This window comes from Delphinapterus leucas, chromosome 6 (assembly GCF_059928025.1).
Source record: "Delphinapterus leucas isolate spDelLeu-1000000601 "Yukka" chromosome 6, BTC_Dleu_Yukka2, whole genome shotgun sequence".
NCBI classification, from domain to species: Eukaryota; Metazoa; Chordata; class Mammalia; order Artiodactyla; family Monodontidae; genus Delphinapterus; species Delphinapterus leucas.
Genome location: NC_143134.1, coordinates 41,925,951 through 41,943,531, shown reverse-complemented (window position 1 = coordinate 41,943,531; position 17,581 = coordinate 41,925,951). Strand labels below are relative to the sequence as shown.

The 17,581-nt window shown below is 41.2% G+C and overlaps 1 protein-coding gene across 2 annotated transcripts in view; it reads left to right on the top strand.

Annotated features, from left to right (window-relative positions):
* Positions 1-17,581, top strand: part of NTRK2 (neurotrophic receptor tyrosine kinase 2) — a 166,002-nt gene that overhangs the window by 14,662 nt on the left and 133,759 nt on the right. For both annotated transcript variants that reach the window (XM_030759451.2, XM_022558878.2), the window contains exons 2-3: positions 15,364-15,438; positions 15,553-15,624. In XM_030759451.2, the coding sequence (XP_030615311.1) occupies positions 15,364-15,438; positions 15,553-15,624 (147 nt within the window). The remainder of the gene's footprint in view (positions 1-15,363; positions 15,439-15,552; positions 15,625-17,581) is intronic.

The following is a 17,581-nucleotide window of genomic DNA, read 5'->3' as shown; positions in this document are numbered from 1 at the left end:
GTTCTTATAGCCCCCTACCCAGTGTTTCCCAATCCCACCATAGGTCACTTAGTATTGTAAATGCGCACCTGAGTACCTGTCTCTACACCCCCTTAGAATATAAACTGCATGAATTTAGGCAGGGACCATGTGGATCTTGTTTATTGCTGTTCCCCAGCACAGTGTTCTAGATCTCCATGTTATACACAGACACAAGGATATATGCATGTGTATTCCCCTCCCCTACAAATCTATCATTTAGAATTCCAAATTAGAGTATTTATAGGTTGTTCTTTGGGCTGTCAAAGTGTAAATTTCTAGACATGACTTTTATAAAGTCATCAGGTTAAGATGTTTGTTTACATAAATAACCTTTATGGAATTAAGTAGCACTATGTTGGTTCATGCACAATAAGAAATCAATTCATCGTAGAGACAGTATAGCTGGAAAGGAAGAAAGGCAAAGCTTTGATGAGGCAGGCTGATTATGTATCCAACAGGAAGGAGAGACAGGGAAGAGATGGAGGGTGAATGTAAGCAGACGAAGAGAGATGCAGAACAGGCCAGCTCAAAAACAAGGTAAATCCAGGGAAGAAGAATCATTCCAGGAACATCCGATCTCCAACAAACAAATGGGTCTAATGGGGAAGATTTGTGCCTTTTCTGTTGTGTGATAGCTAATAATGCATATCCCAGTGGATCAATTCCAGTTTTCCCTGTGACTGCATTTATGGTGCTTCACTTAAAAAGCGATTCTGGAGGGAGGAGATATGGGGATATACGTTTATGTATAGCTGATTCATTTTGTTATACAGCAGAAACTAACACATCATTGTAAAGCAATAATACTCCGATAAAGATGTTAAAAAAAAATAAAAAAATAAAGTGCAGGCGAGCAGGACAGGGTAAAAAAAAAAGCAATTCTGGTGTGAGATTTCAGATGTGATTTATCCTTCTTGTAGTATGGATGGTAGAGGCTGTTCATTTTTCTTAAAGAACTGCAGACATCAGGAGTATAAACAATGTGTCAAGTCCAATTTAATGAAGCATCTGATGCATATACTGTTGCACCTTTACAATCAAGCTGCACTGGACTGATCCTATAATGTTTCATGGGACTTCCTTTATATTTATAATAATTGACATTATCAGGCGTCTTAGAAATGTCAATAGTTGTTTGCGAAACTGATGATAAAACAACTGATAGACATATGATATTGGAAGTCTTTTAAAACTAGAGTGGGGAAGTATATAGGTGAACAGATTGTGTTGAGTAATCCAAAAAGATAATTTTCTTTTGAGATAAATAACATCCATTTATTTATGTTTACACAATGCAGTATGTTCATAATATGCATACAAATGAAAATAGTTTAGACTCCATGTGTATTTTGAAATTTAAACTTAAAAAGGAATGGGTATTATGGAACCAGCATATAATGTTTAATTCTTATGAGAAAAGTCTTATTTTTGGTTGAGTTGTTGGCTCTCATGGTAAGCCTAGGTGGCCCTCTGGGGTTTAACTTCTTTGCCATCTGATTTATTTTTTCAGGGAATTGCTCTCTCACCAAAATAAAAAAGTGTTTTCTGGAGCTTAATTGCCTGGAGCCTTGAAGGCACTACTGAGCCTTTTATTTACCCCAGCCTACCCTAGAGTCCACTCTGTCATGACTCTCCTTTCATTGTAGTTTATATCTATACATGTACAGTTCAGAGTGCCATAGACATTCTCTTGACGAAGTCATCTTTTCCCTCAGATAGCTGAAATGGAGGACAGGAATTGACTGTTTATACGTGCATGGATTGATTGCTTGATTGATCTATTCATTCATTCATCTAGTCAATTAGTTAACCAACAAATATACTGTGAATATGTCCTCCCACCAGGTGGTTTTCTGGGTCCTGGGTAATAAGACTTAGGCCAGCTTCTCTCATCTATATGGTCTGTTGTAGGGTCTCCAGTCAGATCATTGTCCTACACATTTGAACTCCATCAACAGCCCTACAGACAGCAGCCTTGGACCCCCCGACCCCAAACACACCCACACCCACACCCACACCCACACCCACACACACACATGCAAAGTTGTGCCTAGGAGCATGTATATCTATAACAGGAGGACATACCCACAGAAAAGGCCTGCGTGGGCCCTGGGAATGGGCTTAGGGTCTTTGGGTAGGAAATTCTGAGATCCTACTAGGTCAAGAAGGGAAGGAGTGATTTCCAGGTGGGGGGCATCCCATTGCCTCATGTGGAGGAACTTGGCTGGAGGAATACCAGAGTGAGGGCCTCTGACATGCCTGGGTCCATTGTCCAGAGTTAAGGGCACCAGGGACAAGGCTGTCTGGGCCTCTGCCTTGTGGATCTGACCTCTGCATCATGGTGGTTTTGAGCCATGATGATGCTCTGGAATAGAGGAAGTGCAGGGCTTCTGCATAGGAGCATGCAGGGGGGTGGCCAGGCTCCCCAGACTGCTCCTTCCATTGCAGCACCCTCACCTTCTTCAGGGGAATTCTCAAGCATGGGGGTCCATGTTTCCAAGAACAGCTGTGCAGGATTCCTTCCCTGACTTGTGTTACAGCGAGCTTTGTGATATCACAGACACAGACCAGCAAAGCATAGATCCATCCCCAGAAGTTAATGGGGCTTGTTAAACATCAGTAGCTACCTGTTTCTACCTTTCTCTCTTCCCTGTACAGATTCTATCATTGACCCTGAAAGCTCTAGATCTGAATGTACTATTTTAAGAATTATTCAGCTCATTATGGCTGAATAATTTTTTTACTGGCACCCTAGGAGGATCCTAGATTGTGGAAACTGTGCCTAAAAAGTTCCTTTTCTCATTATATACTTTTTTCCAAATTGAAAAATCACTGAATATGTCCATTGCCATGCATAGGTGGATCAACAAATTAAGTTTTCATTTTCTTTGGGAGTTCGTGTCTGGGAATCACACAGGTTATGAGGCTGGGTGGCTTGGAGGTTTAAGAGCCCTACTCTGAAGCTGGTCTGCTCCTGCTACTCTGGACTAGTTTATAAAGCCCTCCGTGTCTCCATCTGTAAAAGTGGACAATAATAGAACCTTTCTCATGGGGTTTCTGTGAGGTTAAAATGAGCCGATGCATGTAAAATAATTGTACCAGTGCAAAACGCATAGAGTTCGACTGTTCATTTTTATTTTTATTGTCTGGTTATCCTCAACTATGTTTTGAAGGAGAGTAGACTCTGTAGGTCTTGGGGAGGACAGAAAAGCAAAAGAATCTGTCTTGAGTGTGGCACTGGACAGGCGCTGGGGTTAAAGAGGATAGATGTAAGAGGGTGTTGGTTCTCCTTAGGTGCCTTTTCCCTGGTTTGCATGTTACTTTCATCTTGGCATGCTCAGCTGATTGGGATATTGACCGGAGCAGTGATGGGTCAGATTTAGCCACTGGGACTCAGGTCATGATCTTTGTTCTGCAACTGTTTTCTTCAACAGTCCTGGTCCATTTCATTTATTAGGTTGTTTACAACAGCTCCCCTGCACTCTGGAGGTTATCAATTTGTACTCCGTTTTCTCTTTTCATTGTCTTTCTCTCTTTTTAATTGCAAGGCCTTTACAAAATATATATCTTCCTTTTTTCTTTGTCTTAAAACTCTGGTAAAATGTACATAACAGAATTTACCATCTTAACCATTAAAAATGTACAGTTTGTGTCATTAAGTACGTTCACATTATTGTGCAACCAGCACAGCTATCCAAATAATCCACAACTCTTTTCATCTGCAAAACTGAAACTCTGTACCCATTAAATGACAACTCCCCACTCCCCTCCCCCTAGCTGCTAGCAACCACCATTCTACTTTCCATCTCCATGAATTTGACTCCTCTAGGTACCTCCGAAATATACGTCTTTTCTAGCAACGATATATCCCTTGAATTAAAAGTTTTTATAAGAGATTTGTTTAGGACTTTTTGATGCACTCACACTTCCTTTCTGTAAAATAGCTTCCCTTTATTGTGGCCTTACATGACCACTTATGACTGGGATCCCTTTCCACCAATATCTTTGTAGTTTAACTCCAAAGAAAATAATCTCTAACCTTCTATAAAAGCGACTAAAGGTTAACACGTGAAGGGAAACCAGTGAAGATGAACTTGGAATTGTTCCTCACATGCTATCACTCTCCTTAGTCCCACAGCCTATACATGTGGGCCGAGAAATTGTGTCAAAATCAAAACAGACCTTCGAAGAGATCCTAAAATTTTACTGCTTGAATCATTCTCTTTTCTTGACATTATGCCTGATGCTCATTTTTCCCTGTGCCATGCTTGATCTATCCTGAAGTTGGAGCAGAAATATTAGTTCCAAAAATTCTCTTGCTATGGAATGATTTGGCCCGATTGGAGGCCAAGAGCTTTCAAAAGTGTGTTCTGCTGTGATTTGTGCTGACTTGAATGCTTCTTAGAATTCTTAAGTCCTGGGCTAATCATTGGAAATTTTTCTTCGCTTTTCATCAACGAAACGTTGACTGACCTGAAATAATGGGAAAAGAAGAAAAAACTTTTTTGGAAAAAAGATAATTTTGTGTTTGATTGGAGTTGCAAGATTTCACTTTTTATAAACACTCACTTTGAAACACACAAAAATCGTGGATAATATGGTTTTCCAATTCATTTCTTGAAAACAACTGTAAGATGATGCTATCATACCAGTATATTGATCGTAATGGCCATATAATTTGTATTGGACGAGTATAGAAATGTCGCAGTTAATCAATTTATCATTAGTATTTGAATAACTGCTGATAATTATTTTACACAATAAGATTAATAAGGTAAAAATGAGAGGGAGGAGTGAGAAAAAAAAAAGAGACAAGAACTCCAACTAACTCTAACGGTTGACATAGTTGCTGTAATTGAGCACACCATTTGTCCTCAACTTCCTGGCAGTGAAAAGAGAAGCTCATTATTAAGGAGGAGAATGCCTACTAATTCCACAGGAACATAGCTTTGTTTGGCACTCTGTTCTGAAAAGAGTTTCTTTTGCAGAGAATATGAGTGATGTAATTCACAGCTTTTATGAAAAATGCAGAAAGTAGATTTCATTTTCTTCTTACTGAGAAAGTCAGTGAAAGTTGGGGGAAGTGACAAGGATGACACTTCTGCAAGGACGCTAACGTGGTCCAAGAATTTCATCTCCCGATGCTGTAATTATAAAACTCATACAATGCAGGATCTTAGTTGCCCATCCCCTCATACCCTGTGCCGAGCCAGGCTTTGCTAGAAGCTGGACTGCAGATGATATGAGGTTGTCCCCTCTGACCAGAGCTGGAATATGTTAATTTCTGTTCCTGGTTAAAGCCAGATCCATTCTCTTTGGAAGCCAGACAAGCAGATGGTGGGGCTGACATCCTTTTACAAAGACCAAGCAGCCTGGCTTGTGTGCCCATCCAGGTGGAAGCCACCCTGTCTGCGGACGAGATGAGATGTGGGGGTACCAGCAGGCTGCAGATCCAGGCTTGCCTGGGGAAGCAGCGCTATGACTGCCTCGGAATGTGGACAGATGCTTGATTGAGACGGCAGAGATCCACCCACAGAGCACAGCAGAGATGGTTTTAGCCTAGAAGCTGTTAGGAGCAGGTGTGACCAGACGGCTTCCCAGCCAGAGGAAAAGCCCTCTCAGGCTCCCGGGGTGCCCCCAGCCTTGAGAGGGATGGCCCCTTGTGGGCCTGCCAGGATAAATTAGCTGCAGAGTGTACCCCGAAGGACCCAGTGAGCTGACTCATATTTCTGGTGGTTTCATATTGACTGATGTTAGAGTACACCTGTCCAAAATAAAATTTTGGCTCAAACATCACTTAAGCCTCTTTCTTGATGGCAGCGCTGTATCAGGACCATTTCTGTCCTGGGTTCTTCATCTGATATGGTGAAACCACGCCATGGTACACGTTTAGTTAATTGTCTTTCCATTTGCTATGGCAAGTTACTATGATCTATCGAAAGATCTGAAACCTGTTGTAAAATATTAAATAAATTAGTGGGAAGGAAAACAATTTTTTGTCAGGAAAAACACATCCCTTGCTCCTCTTGGGGATTCTGTACCATTGTACCAAGTATAAAATTATACTTGGCTATGTCTGTGTCAGTTTTAGTTTGTTTCTAAACAGAGGAAGCTTCTAAAGGTTCTGGAACAGGGGACAACTTCATATGATCTGCAGTCCAGCTTCTAGCAAAGCCTGGCTCAGTAAAGGGTATGAGGGGATGGGCAACTAAGATCCTGCATTGTATGAGTTTTATAATTACAGCATCGGGAGATGAAATTCTTGGACCACTTCTTTAAGAAAAGGAGGTATTTTTATTGTGGTCTTTGTGTCATTTTATCTGAGCAAACTCATTTAGGGATCTCTGTTAGGGATCTCTGTGCGTGCAGATGACATACCAATGTAGGAGAAGGGTCGGAGCATTGAAGTCTCAGAGGAAATTACAAGCAAGAATTAGATCAGGTGTCATAAAAATCTTTCTATGAGCCAGTGAAATAGCTGAGGTCAGAATGTGACCAACTGGAAATGTGCTGCAGACCCCCAGGAGCAATGTTACTCAGCTCGCCCTGACTGTTGCCAGGAAGAAATGCTAGTCCAGTTTGGAGGACCTTCTGGCTTCTTAAGAGAATGTGGAAATTCAGATTTTTAAAGCGGGAAATCTTCCCATTTTGAAAAGTTAGCAGCTAAAAAGAAAATTTATTTATTTTAAATATATTGACACCCTGCTCACCCTCCAGTATAAGGTTTACACGTCACATTATTTGTAGGCTGGGGTCAAATCCTAAATTTTCATGGAGGCTATTATTTAGTTAAGTCAAATTAAACTTACATTTTTTCTGCTGGAGACTGATACATTTTAGGTAGAAAGCCAACTCTAAGGGTTTTTTCATAGTTAATTTTTCTGGTCACAAATTGCAGTGTTTCTTTTTGGGCACCACCTCATTGAGAGAGGTGGATGAGAAAGATGCTATATAAATACTCAGAGAGAAACTCAGTGTGTAATTTTTTCTTCATAATGTGTTGCAGAAGTTTTCTTATAATTTGAGTGCTGATGGGAACTGAGACATTCTCCAGGCCAGGTTTCCTCTTCCATGCCCGTGGGCCCTGGAGGCAGGCTGAGATTCAGTTCACCAGCTTGTTGGTGACCAAGCCAGTCCCTGAACCCCAGTCTGCTGCTTGCTGTTAAATAATCAACAGTGACTGTGGTCCTCATATGGGCTAGGGCAGTTCTCTTATTGTTCCAGCAACTCCCTGAGGCAGGTACTGTTACTACCCCATTTTAAGACGAGGAAACCGAGGTGTAGGGACTTGCCCAAGGTCACATAACTGGGAAGAGGTGAAGCTGGTGGAGTGTGTTTATCCCTCACTTTACACCGCTTATTATTTTCCAGGCACTTGAATTCTTTTTTTTTTAATTGAAGTATAGTTGATTTACAATATTTTGTTAATTTCAGATGTACAGCAAAGTGATTTGGTTATATATATATATATGTATGTATATACGTATATTCTTTTTTTCCAATTCTTTTCCATTATAGTTTCTTACAAGATATTGAGTATAGTTCCCTGCGCTATACAGCAAATTCCTGTTGTTTATCTATTTTATATATGGTAGTGTGCATCTGTTAATCCCCTACTCCCAATTTATCCCTCCCCCGATTCCCTTTTGGTAACCATAAGTTTGTCTTCTATGTCTATGAGTCTGTTTCTGTTTTGTATGTACAATACATCATTTGTATTATAAAACATCTTCTTTATCCATTCATCTGTCGATGGACACTTAGGTTGTTTCCATGTCTTGGCTGTTGTAAATAGTGCCACTATGAACACTGGGGTGCATGTATCTTTCGGAATTAGATCTTTTGTCTTTTCTGGATGTATGCCCAGAAGTGGGATTGCAGGATCATATGGGAGCTGTATTTTTAGTTTTTTAAGGAACCTCCATACTCTTTTCCATAGTGGCTGCACCAATTTACATTTTCCCCAACAGTGTAGGAGGGTTCCGTTTTGTCCACACCCTCTCCACAGGCACTTGAATTCTTAAGTTCCCAAGGAATTTAGGCTATTCTAGGAAGCTGCGGTTCTCAGAGCTTGGCATTGTGGGGAGCTGCAGTTCTCAGAGCTTGGCATTGTGTAAGGATCTGAGAAGATATTTTATTTATTTCCTGTTACCTCTGTAGGTATAACACATGAGAGCAACTTGTAAAATGTCCTCATTCCTTTTCATTGACTATTGTTTTCAGGCTGTGATTATTTGTCAAGATGCATTTTGCAGAAGTGTTAGAAAGTATTCTTCATTGTAGGTGCAGGACTCATAAGTCCATGGTCCTGGTGGGGCGGTAGAGTGGGTATGAGCTCAGAATTCAGAGGCAGGTAGATTTGGGTTCAAATCCTGTTTTGGCAGTTATGTAATCCTGGGGATATGACCTAGCAAGGTTGGGCCTCAGTTACCTCTTCCAAAAAGTGGAAGCAATCATAGTGCTCTCCTGGTAGCTTTGTTGGGTTAAGGGAGACACCCCCTGGGTACCTCAGTGCCTGGCACACAGCACTCTCTAAAAGGAAATTACTGGGGCTACTTCTATTCCCGTGGCCAAAAAGAAGATGGAAGTGCTGCAGCTAACCAGCCTGTGCTAGTAGGCTGGTGCTGGAATTCAGGTTCTGAGCCCACTTATTTGGTGTTCTTTGCATTCACGTTGTCACAGGTGGGGTGGTGGACCCTCTCTTAGGAATGGAGGGATAGATTGAGAGATTCTTCTTTTGAATCCTGCTTTGGCCCATCAGGGACTACTTTTCAAAACTCTTTCTTAGCATTTTGCTGAGCAACTGAAGCTACCTGGTTACGGACTCAGGGAACAAGGGCACATTTTAAAAAATGGATTATTCTCTTCCCCGTGATGGAAATCTTATGGCAGAGAGGATCCTGTCAGAGCCGAAATGCCTCACTCCATGGCTGTAAGCCTGAGCATGTATCACAATCTCTTGTGACATTTGAGTTCTATCTACTTTTATTAGCTTAATTATTTATTTATGTGGTGGGGGTGAGGTGAGGGTAGCCAGGGTAGTGGGAAGCAATTCCATTTTGAAGGGCGACCATTAGAAATACTCACGGCTCTTTCCATTTCTTTTTGATATATCGTCAACCTACAGGTCAGGTAATAAAGTCTAAGGTAAAGGGAAATTTTACTTTGGAGCGAGCCTGCTGTTAAGCTAATACACAGGAAGAAAAGATGCATTAGAAACCACTCTTTGTTACTTGGAAAGATTGCCCGGAGGAATTATTTGATAGGTTGTTCAAGCCAATGTGAAATCTTTTCAAATGAGATGAGTATCCTTTCTAGGAACCTGTAATTCAAAATTGTTTCCGCGAATTTTTCCTAAAATTATCTGTTCTTTTTTTTCCCCAAAAAGCCACCTACGGGCTTTTTGGTAAGCCTAAGGAAAGGAAATTCTTTACCCTCAAGAAAATGTCATAATGAAGGCCCTGGATGTTATGTTGAGAATGGAAACGCTTTGGTGACAACACAAAATAAAATGGCAAATAGTGTGGACTTTGCTTATGTTCACATTTTTTATCTGTTGACTTTCTGGGCACCCTTCAAAGCCTGACCTCATGGAAGCCTTCACTGCCCAGTGATATCTTGTAATTCCTTCCACTGCACCCTCGCAGTGCACGTACTTGACCTCTGCTTGGAAACTTCTCTCTTTCGCTCAACAAATACCGTGGCAGTGAGCACTGACCTTCAGGAGCATCAACCCCTCAAGGTCAAGAAGAGCTGGATCTGAAGATTCTTTCTAGCCTTAACATTTCTGAAACTGAGATGGCAAATGAATGCTCATATTCCGAGGGCAATTAGTTTTCATCATTTACGAAAAATAAATGAGTGTTTGGCTTGACTGCGTCGTATGCTTGTGATCTAAATTTGCTTTCTAGATAGGACACATTTTGCTTTCAGAATTGGCTGTCTTCCTCTGTTATGGTCGTTCCTTTTTTTTCCTTGTTTTCTATGTGAGAAATGAAGTTATGTTCTATTACCACAATCTTCATTTAGTGTCTATAGTGTGTATATGTCTGGTCTTTCCAGTGAGATAACAAAAACTGCAGTGGAGGATCTGTGGGTCAGATTGATTGCTTTAAGTCAGCCAGTGTTCTATGAGCATCAGCTCTGTGTTCGGAAATGGACGTGCAGTTTGATGGATAACACTCTTCCATCTGAGGAGTTAACAGTTCAGCAGGAGAGTTAGGTATATTAGTACAAAAATACAATGGTGGGTACAAAGAGTACCTCCATCCCCTCTAATTCTTAATTATAAAGTTAAGAAGGAGAATAAATGCTAAAGAAATGCTTGCCAACTGATGGAATAAAAATGTTTTGATTGGAAAAAGGCTTTTTGATGTTGCCTGTGAATCAGGCAGCATCTCAGATATTGTGGGGACCCAGAAGAGTTTTAGGTGAATTCATTGAGAAGTTCCAACTTTAAGGGCAGAAGACAGTAGTCTTGGGATGTAGTAAAAGTAAACAACAACAATGAAAAACAACCCTCATAATGTGAGGCCCAAGAAAGAGTACTATAGATGGCTTTTAGAAAGGAAGAAGGCATATTTGGGCAAAACAGGATGGTCGAAGGCCGAGAATGATTCCACACAGATTGTGGATGGAGGGGTGGGCCTGAGGGACCTGGAGGCCAAGGAAGTAAGGGAGAGAAACTCTTAAGCTTGGAAGGGCAGAAGCTCGAAAGCTTGGCTGAACTCATGTGAGCGCTGGGGCATGGGCTCTAGGGGGAGGGCTTGTGCCTTAAAGCCCCTGGGGCCTAAGCTTTCCAGATGATCGGTGGGCTTGGGTCAGAGGAGTTAGGGGCTGTCATGGAGAGAAAAGTCTGTACCAAAATGCTTGTCCTTTCCACTGCTTCAGTGGGAGTGGGACCCTTTTTGGGGATTCTATTAAGCAAAGCTTGACTTAGTAAAGACCCCTCAGAGTTGGCCAGCACTTTGACTGGAGTGACAGGGAGCAGTTTTCTGGGGGAGAGCCTACCGCATTGCCTGTCCACACATCTTTCAGCTGTCTGGCCTGGCCTGGCCTTTGCTCTCTCCTTCCTAGCCCTGGGTTGGTCTCTGCAGCTGCTGCTTTTCTGATCACTGGCAGTGATGAGATGGCAGAGCTCAAAAGACCTGGTGTTGCCAAGGTCCTTCTGGAGGCACGTGGAAGTCACCAGTAGGGGGCGGCCCAGCATGCTCCTTAGTCTTCTTGGTCCCATCCAGGGGCTCTGGGGCAGGGATCAGAAGGTTTTTAGACTGTTTGCTTTTGGGTGGTCCAAGAAACCAAGGACTTGAGCCCTGGTGTATTTGGTCACCTAGTAACTGAGAAGCCCTGGGGTCCAGCTTCCCTGTGGTCTTTTCCTTTGCGACTTTTTTTGGCTCTCCCTCTTTCTTTCCCCCCTTCCTCCCTCCCTTCCCTCCTTCCTTCCTTCTTTCTTTTTTCTTCATGCATTTAAAAAATTCGTAAAAATGTAATGATATAACAATAACTTCAGGTGCATATATTCAGAACTGACACTTTAACATTTTTGTCTTTTTTGTTACAAAGGCTTTTCTCTTTTAAGAAAAGAAATAGTTTAGTAGTTTAATAAAACAGTTTAACAGTTTAAGTTTCTTTATCCCTGATGCAGATCCGTCTCCTTTCCCAAGGTGACTTTCCTTGCAATCTTCCTTTTGTACTTTACAACTATCCTTGACTATGAACACTATGTGGTATTGTTTTCTGTCTTTTTAAAAGTTCACATCAATTGTTTTATATGATATGTACATATCAGTTTGAAATTTTGCTTATTTTTCTTTCTCACTTAGCATGAGTATTTCTTTCTGCTCAGATATAAAGATCTGGTTCAATCTACCGTAGTTATTTAACACGCCTCATTTTATTCTCTTTCTTAACTGATGGACACTCTCCATGCAGCCAGATTTTTATTCTGACTGTGTTACCATGAATGTTCTTGTATATGTTTCCTTGTGTGCAGGAGTGAGCATTTCTCTCAGGTGAAAACCTAGAAATGGAATTGCTGGACTCTGTAAAGCGTGTGATGTATAATTTTCCAAGATGCTGGCAAATTACTCTTCAAAGTGCTTGTGCCAATTTAGACTCCCTCCAACAATATAAGAGAAATACCCCACATCCTTAGCAATGCTTTAATATTGTCAGATTTTAAACATTCTGTCCAGCTAGTGGCAGAGGGATGGTAAGTCCATGTGACTTTGGTTTGCATTTCATATTCCTTGAGGGGTGAGCAGATTTTCATATGTTCCTGGGCCGTTGAGGTTTCTCCTTTGTGAATTGTTTGTTATTAACTTTACTGGCTCCCATTCTAACCCTATGATTCCTCACTTAATGGTGTCTAAGGAGCGTTTCTTAAGGGGTAGATTTCATGAGCAATTTATAGCCCATGGCTATGTTGTGGGCCTTTCTGCAGATGGTAACTTATGAAAGGGAATTCTTGGCATCTAGAGGGGCAATTGCTGACCTTTTAATCCAGCTCTTCTGTTGCTTTTTTCCATTTTGACCAGGAGAAAAATTCATTCTTTATCCAGGGCGTCCCTGCCTTCACAGTGGAAGAACATTCTTTAATGACCATTTTTAATACTTTCACATGGTTCTTTTGATGGTTTTCAACAAAATCTCCTGTCTGGTCTTAGATTCAAGAACAGGTACGCTTTGCTTAATATCTGACTTATTTTCACCTCATGAACACTGTGAAGTTACCACTGGCTAAATGTATCCCCCTTTCCTTCTTTTCAGGGGCAGTGGTCACTGGAAAGCTTAGAATTATGCTTGTGGCCCTTTCCCAGCATTTTAAACCCAATTCCTAGCTCCACTGATGTCTCTGCCCTGGCTCTTCTTTCTATTATGCCTTTCATTTTTATTTATGTTAGCTCGCTGTATTTTATTGAATACAATTAGAGAGTTTATAAATTAAAAATCTGACAAAAATGAAATACCAATAAAATAAAGGGCATAAATAACTAAATAAAAAGTTAAAAATAAATGCCTTGTGCCACAGACATTGACTAAATACCTCCTGAGTGTCAGGCCCCTGTCATAAGCATGGAGGATGCAGTGATGAGCCAGCAAAGAGAGCTGGAGAATCTCTCAGACAATTTCAGAACAGTGACAGCCACCATGCTAGCACAGCTGTAAGCAGTGAACAAGCTTCTCAGGAATTCTGGTTGTGACCCCAGAGGAAACCTTGCCAACGTTATTTGTCCTTTTTTCTGCCAGTTGCATGAAAAAAAGCATTACAATGTAGGGCCCTCTTGAATGCAGTTCTTATTGGGAGACAATTTAGAAGAGGGAGGTCACTGTGGTTTCTACTGAAAATGTTAGTGGATTGAAAATCTTGGAAAAATGTGTGATAATTTTGAAACATTTCGTAAAAACTCTTAACGTTGAAAATGGTTGTTTGAGAACCAAGATCTTTGAGCAGAAGATGCCCTTCTATCTTGGACGTTGTTTTTTTTTTATGTAACAGGGGCAATGTTTATGTGGGTCCTTTTAAAATTATTTATCTTTGGTGTAATTTTGTTCCCACAGAGCATTTACTTATTTTGCTTTATTTCTAAAATATATTTTCTAAAAATGGGTGCCCCAATACTTACCATGTATTTTGACATCTATTTTTTTTCCTTCTTTTGGATTGGGTAGAAGGAATCTGTAGATGCTGTATCTCCTCCCTCATTGGTTACTATTGTTTTCATTTTAATTCATGTTGTTAACAGTAGAGCTACATATTTGTTTTCAGTGTCTTAATTGGAATGTTATGTATCTTAAATTTTTTGAAAAAGAAAGGGGAAAATCCGGGCTTACGAGGTGGCGCAGTGGTTAGGAGTCCGCCTGCCGATGCAGGGGACGCGGGTTCGTGCCCCTGTCCGGGAGGATCCTGCATGCCGCGGAGCGGCTGGGCCCGTGAGCCATGGCCACTGGGCCTGCGCGTCCGGAGCCTGTGCTCCGCGACAGGAGAGGCCACAGCGGTGAGAGGCCTGCGTGCCGCAAAAAAAAAAAAAAAAAAAAAGAAAGGGGAAAATCCATCCTAATACAACTTCCTGGAGTGCCTTTGGAACTCCAAGTGTTGCCCATCCATCCATCCATCCATCCATCATCCTTGAAGACCTACATTGTGCAAGGTTCTTTGCTAGATGCTGTGGTGCATGTTAAGAATTATAAAGCAGGATCCAGCTGTCTTCGAAAAGAGGTCGTGATCAAGAAAAGTGAATAGACAGATACTCAGATAACTGTAGCACAGGGAAATTCCATGTAGTAGGTTTGATAGCTTTGTGTTTGTGTTACCAGGGATTTTATTGGTTGCAAGTGACAGAAGTTCAGATCAAGCTTCTGTTAGTGACAGCTAACCTCAGAGATGATTGGATCCCAAAGCTCAAGTAACATTTTCAGGGTTCTGTCTCTCTTTATATCTCTTAGCTCTCCTTCCTCCTGTGTGCTGACTTCACACTTGAACAGTCTCTTTCCTTGTGCCAGAAATATTTCTCATAGAAGCAAAGAGAGACTCTGTCATGGCATTCATGTTTTAATTTAAGGGAAGCTTCTCATTAATCTAGTTGAGGTCACAGGCACATTTCTAAGCCAGTCCTCATGATCCAGGGGATGGAACTCTCCATGCAGCCAGAGTTACCAGTTTACTGCTGTATTTGAGGGTTTGGTGAATGGGGAAGAGGAGATTTCTATAGAGAGCGCACTAGGGCAATGTGGGGTTTGTGAGATGTGGTTCCTGAAAGGAAAAATTGGTTTTATTACTGACAAAAGCAGAACGAGGGAATCCTGGGCCAGGAAAAGAGAGAGTTGGAACGAAGGGAGGGAGGGAGAGAGAGAAAGGGGGAGGGGATCTTCTTCAGTGTTTCAGGAGGTAAAAGGAGGGAGTGACTGCTTCTCTTGGAATGTGAGGAAAGATGTGTTTTGTCCTCTGTGTGGTGATGCCAGCTTCCCTGTGGCTGTCACCATAAGGGTGAAATGCTTTTGAGAGGTAGTGGATGCATTTCCAAGTTATTTTCACCTCTATACACAGGGGATACCTTGAGTGGAGGGGCAAACTGAACTTGTTAGTTGAAAGAATAATAAAAGTTTAAGAAAAAAATGAAAGCTGGTGATTCTGTCATTGACAGTGAAACCTGCTCAACCATGGTTTCTCCTCAGTCTCATTCGGCTTTGCTCCCCTTGCTGTATTTAAAATAAATGGTGGGGCTAGGTGGGCGGGGAGGGATTGCCTTGAGCAGCCTGGTGAGGTTGGATGGAAATTACCCATTTTTTTATGGACTGCCTGAATTCTGAGTTACTAGTTTGCACTCTCTGCTTTTTTTGCAGTTACATTGCAAATCAGAAAAGATTAGAAATCATCAACGAAGATGATATTGAAGCTTATGTGGGACTGAAAAACCTGTGAGTACTCAGGGCTTGCATACCTTATCTCAGAACTTTTTCTTATGCTCTGTTACCGTCAGAGGGACAGTCGTCTGTTAGCTCTAACATACATGCAATTATGTGTTTTCTTAGGACCATTGTGGATTCCGGATTGAAATTTGTAGCTCATAAAGCATTTCTGAAAAACAGCAACTTACAGCACATGTAAGTAAAGGTTGATTCTTTTGCTTCCCAGGACCCAGCTTATTCAATATTTTCCCCCTCTGTTTATTTTTCCTTCTTCTCCAGCTCTAAACCTCCTTTTAAAAAGTTAGTGTAGCTTTGACAATAGCTTAGAAGCATTAGCTTTGATTTCTGAATAGCTTTAGAGGGGTACTTAGAACAGCCTGCTTATTCCCTTTCATGAATTTCTGGGCCATTTCCATCTTGGACAGAGCAATAGGCCAACAGCAAGGAGTCTGATGTGAAAACTATGTCCTGGTACAGCGTCCTTGATTCTTTTCCTTGGAATCATGACATGTTCCCTGGAAGACATCAAACTAGTGGAATTGAAAGAAACTGACTTGGCCTTGGCCTTTTTAGGGAACTAAAAATTGCTAATGCTCTTCCTCCCCCAACAGATCCTCTTTTGAACCTTCTTTTCCCAAAAGCTATGTGTCATGATTGATGGAAGTGGAGAAAACTCAATCATGGAACATGCCAGAGGTTCAGGCAACTGTAACAATAGCAAATGCTTCCACCGAAGTCAGGGTGATACCAACTGAAGTCAAATGGAAATATGGACAGTGGGAGCTCTTAGGTTGTTTGCTGCTAAATCTTCTTAGATGATGGCACTTGGTCAATAAGGTGTGGCCTTCCTGAGACGTTTCTTCATGAAACAGAGGATCACCCTTAAGCTCTGATGGGCGCCCTCCACCCCGAGTTTTCAGTAGGAACTTCTGTGGCAGCAAGGTTGCCTGCATTCATTGGCCCTTTTGTGCTTTGCAGATGCTCTGCAACAATACCTTATGTGTTTCATAGACTACGATCTACATACAGAACTCTCACGTGGTTGATCTCACTTGATTTTTCTGACAGTTGGTAGGGAGGATCTTCTTGATTCCCATTTCATAAGTGCAAAATCAGACTCAGGTCCACAGATGGAAAGTGGCAGACTCAGGGCTCACTCCTGGCTATGTTCTTTTAGTAAGAGGACAGAAAATAAAGTGTGTTTTCCATATAATGAGAGAATCAGCCCTTCTTGTAACATTTGTCCTCTTTCTTTTTCTTGGGGAGAACTGTTCCCTGACTGATTTCCAGGCGAGTTTGTAAAAGAAATCGTTCTCTTCGAGCAGATTGCCTGGACACTCTATGGAGATTTGTTGATCTTATGAAAAACCTTAATTTCATCAAGCCAGTACAATGACTTCATATTTCATAGGTGGCATTAATGAGGAAGTCAATTTAAAAATAAAGTCAGTAGAATTAAGATATAAAAGTTTTGGCAAAAAGGTGACAAAACTCCAAGGAACTTTATTAACACATTTCATGTAGAGGCTTTTTGGCAACATCTCCGTAGTTGGTTTGCCTGCACAAATTCTGATGTCTTGCGTAGGCCTTGCTAGCATAAACAAGAGAGAAGTTGGACACAAGAAAAAGGCAAAATGCTCTAATGCAATCACTTAAGTGTAATTAATGACCTCAGTGGTTACATTCTGGTATTTTCATTACTGCTGACTGCAGACCTGAATTACTCAACGACCACGTTTTACTGGTTGTTTTACTACATCACTTCCCCTAACGTAGTGATCTATATAGTGGGCTATGGTTAATTGTTTTAGAAATAGACCTTTTTATGACTTTGCTATGCCTCTTATATTTTCCCTACTTTCCTTGTTCCAAGTTATTTATATGAAAACCAAAGCCACCTTTTGTATTTTTTTCAGGCTGATTTATGGTAGAATAATTTTAATGGTATTCTGTGTGCTGTACATACTTACATAAAGCCAAATATTAGTCCCAGTCTCCCAAAGAGGTGTCATTTGAAAATAGGAAACCAAGGAGGTGGACGTATCTTATACAGCTTCTTTAAAAGCCAACAGTTGGGAAGCCCAGTTACTGATCAAACCGCAAAAATTACTAATATTTGTAGCCATTGTCAAATGGTAAGGCAGTAGGAAGT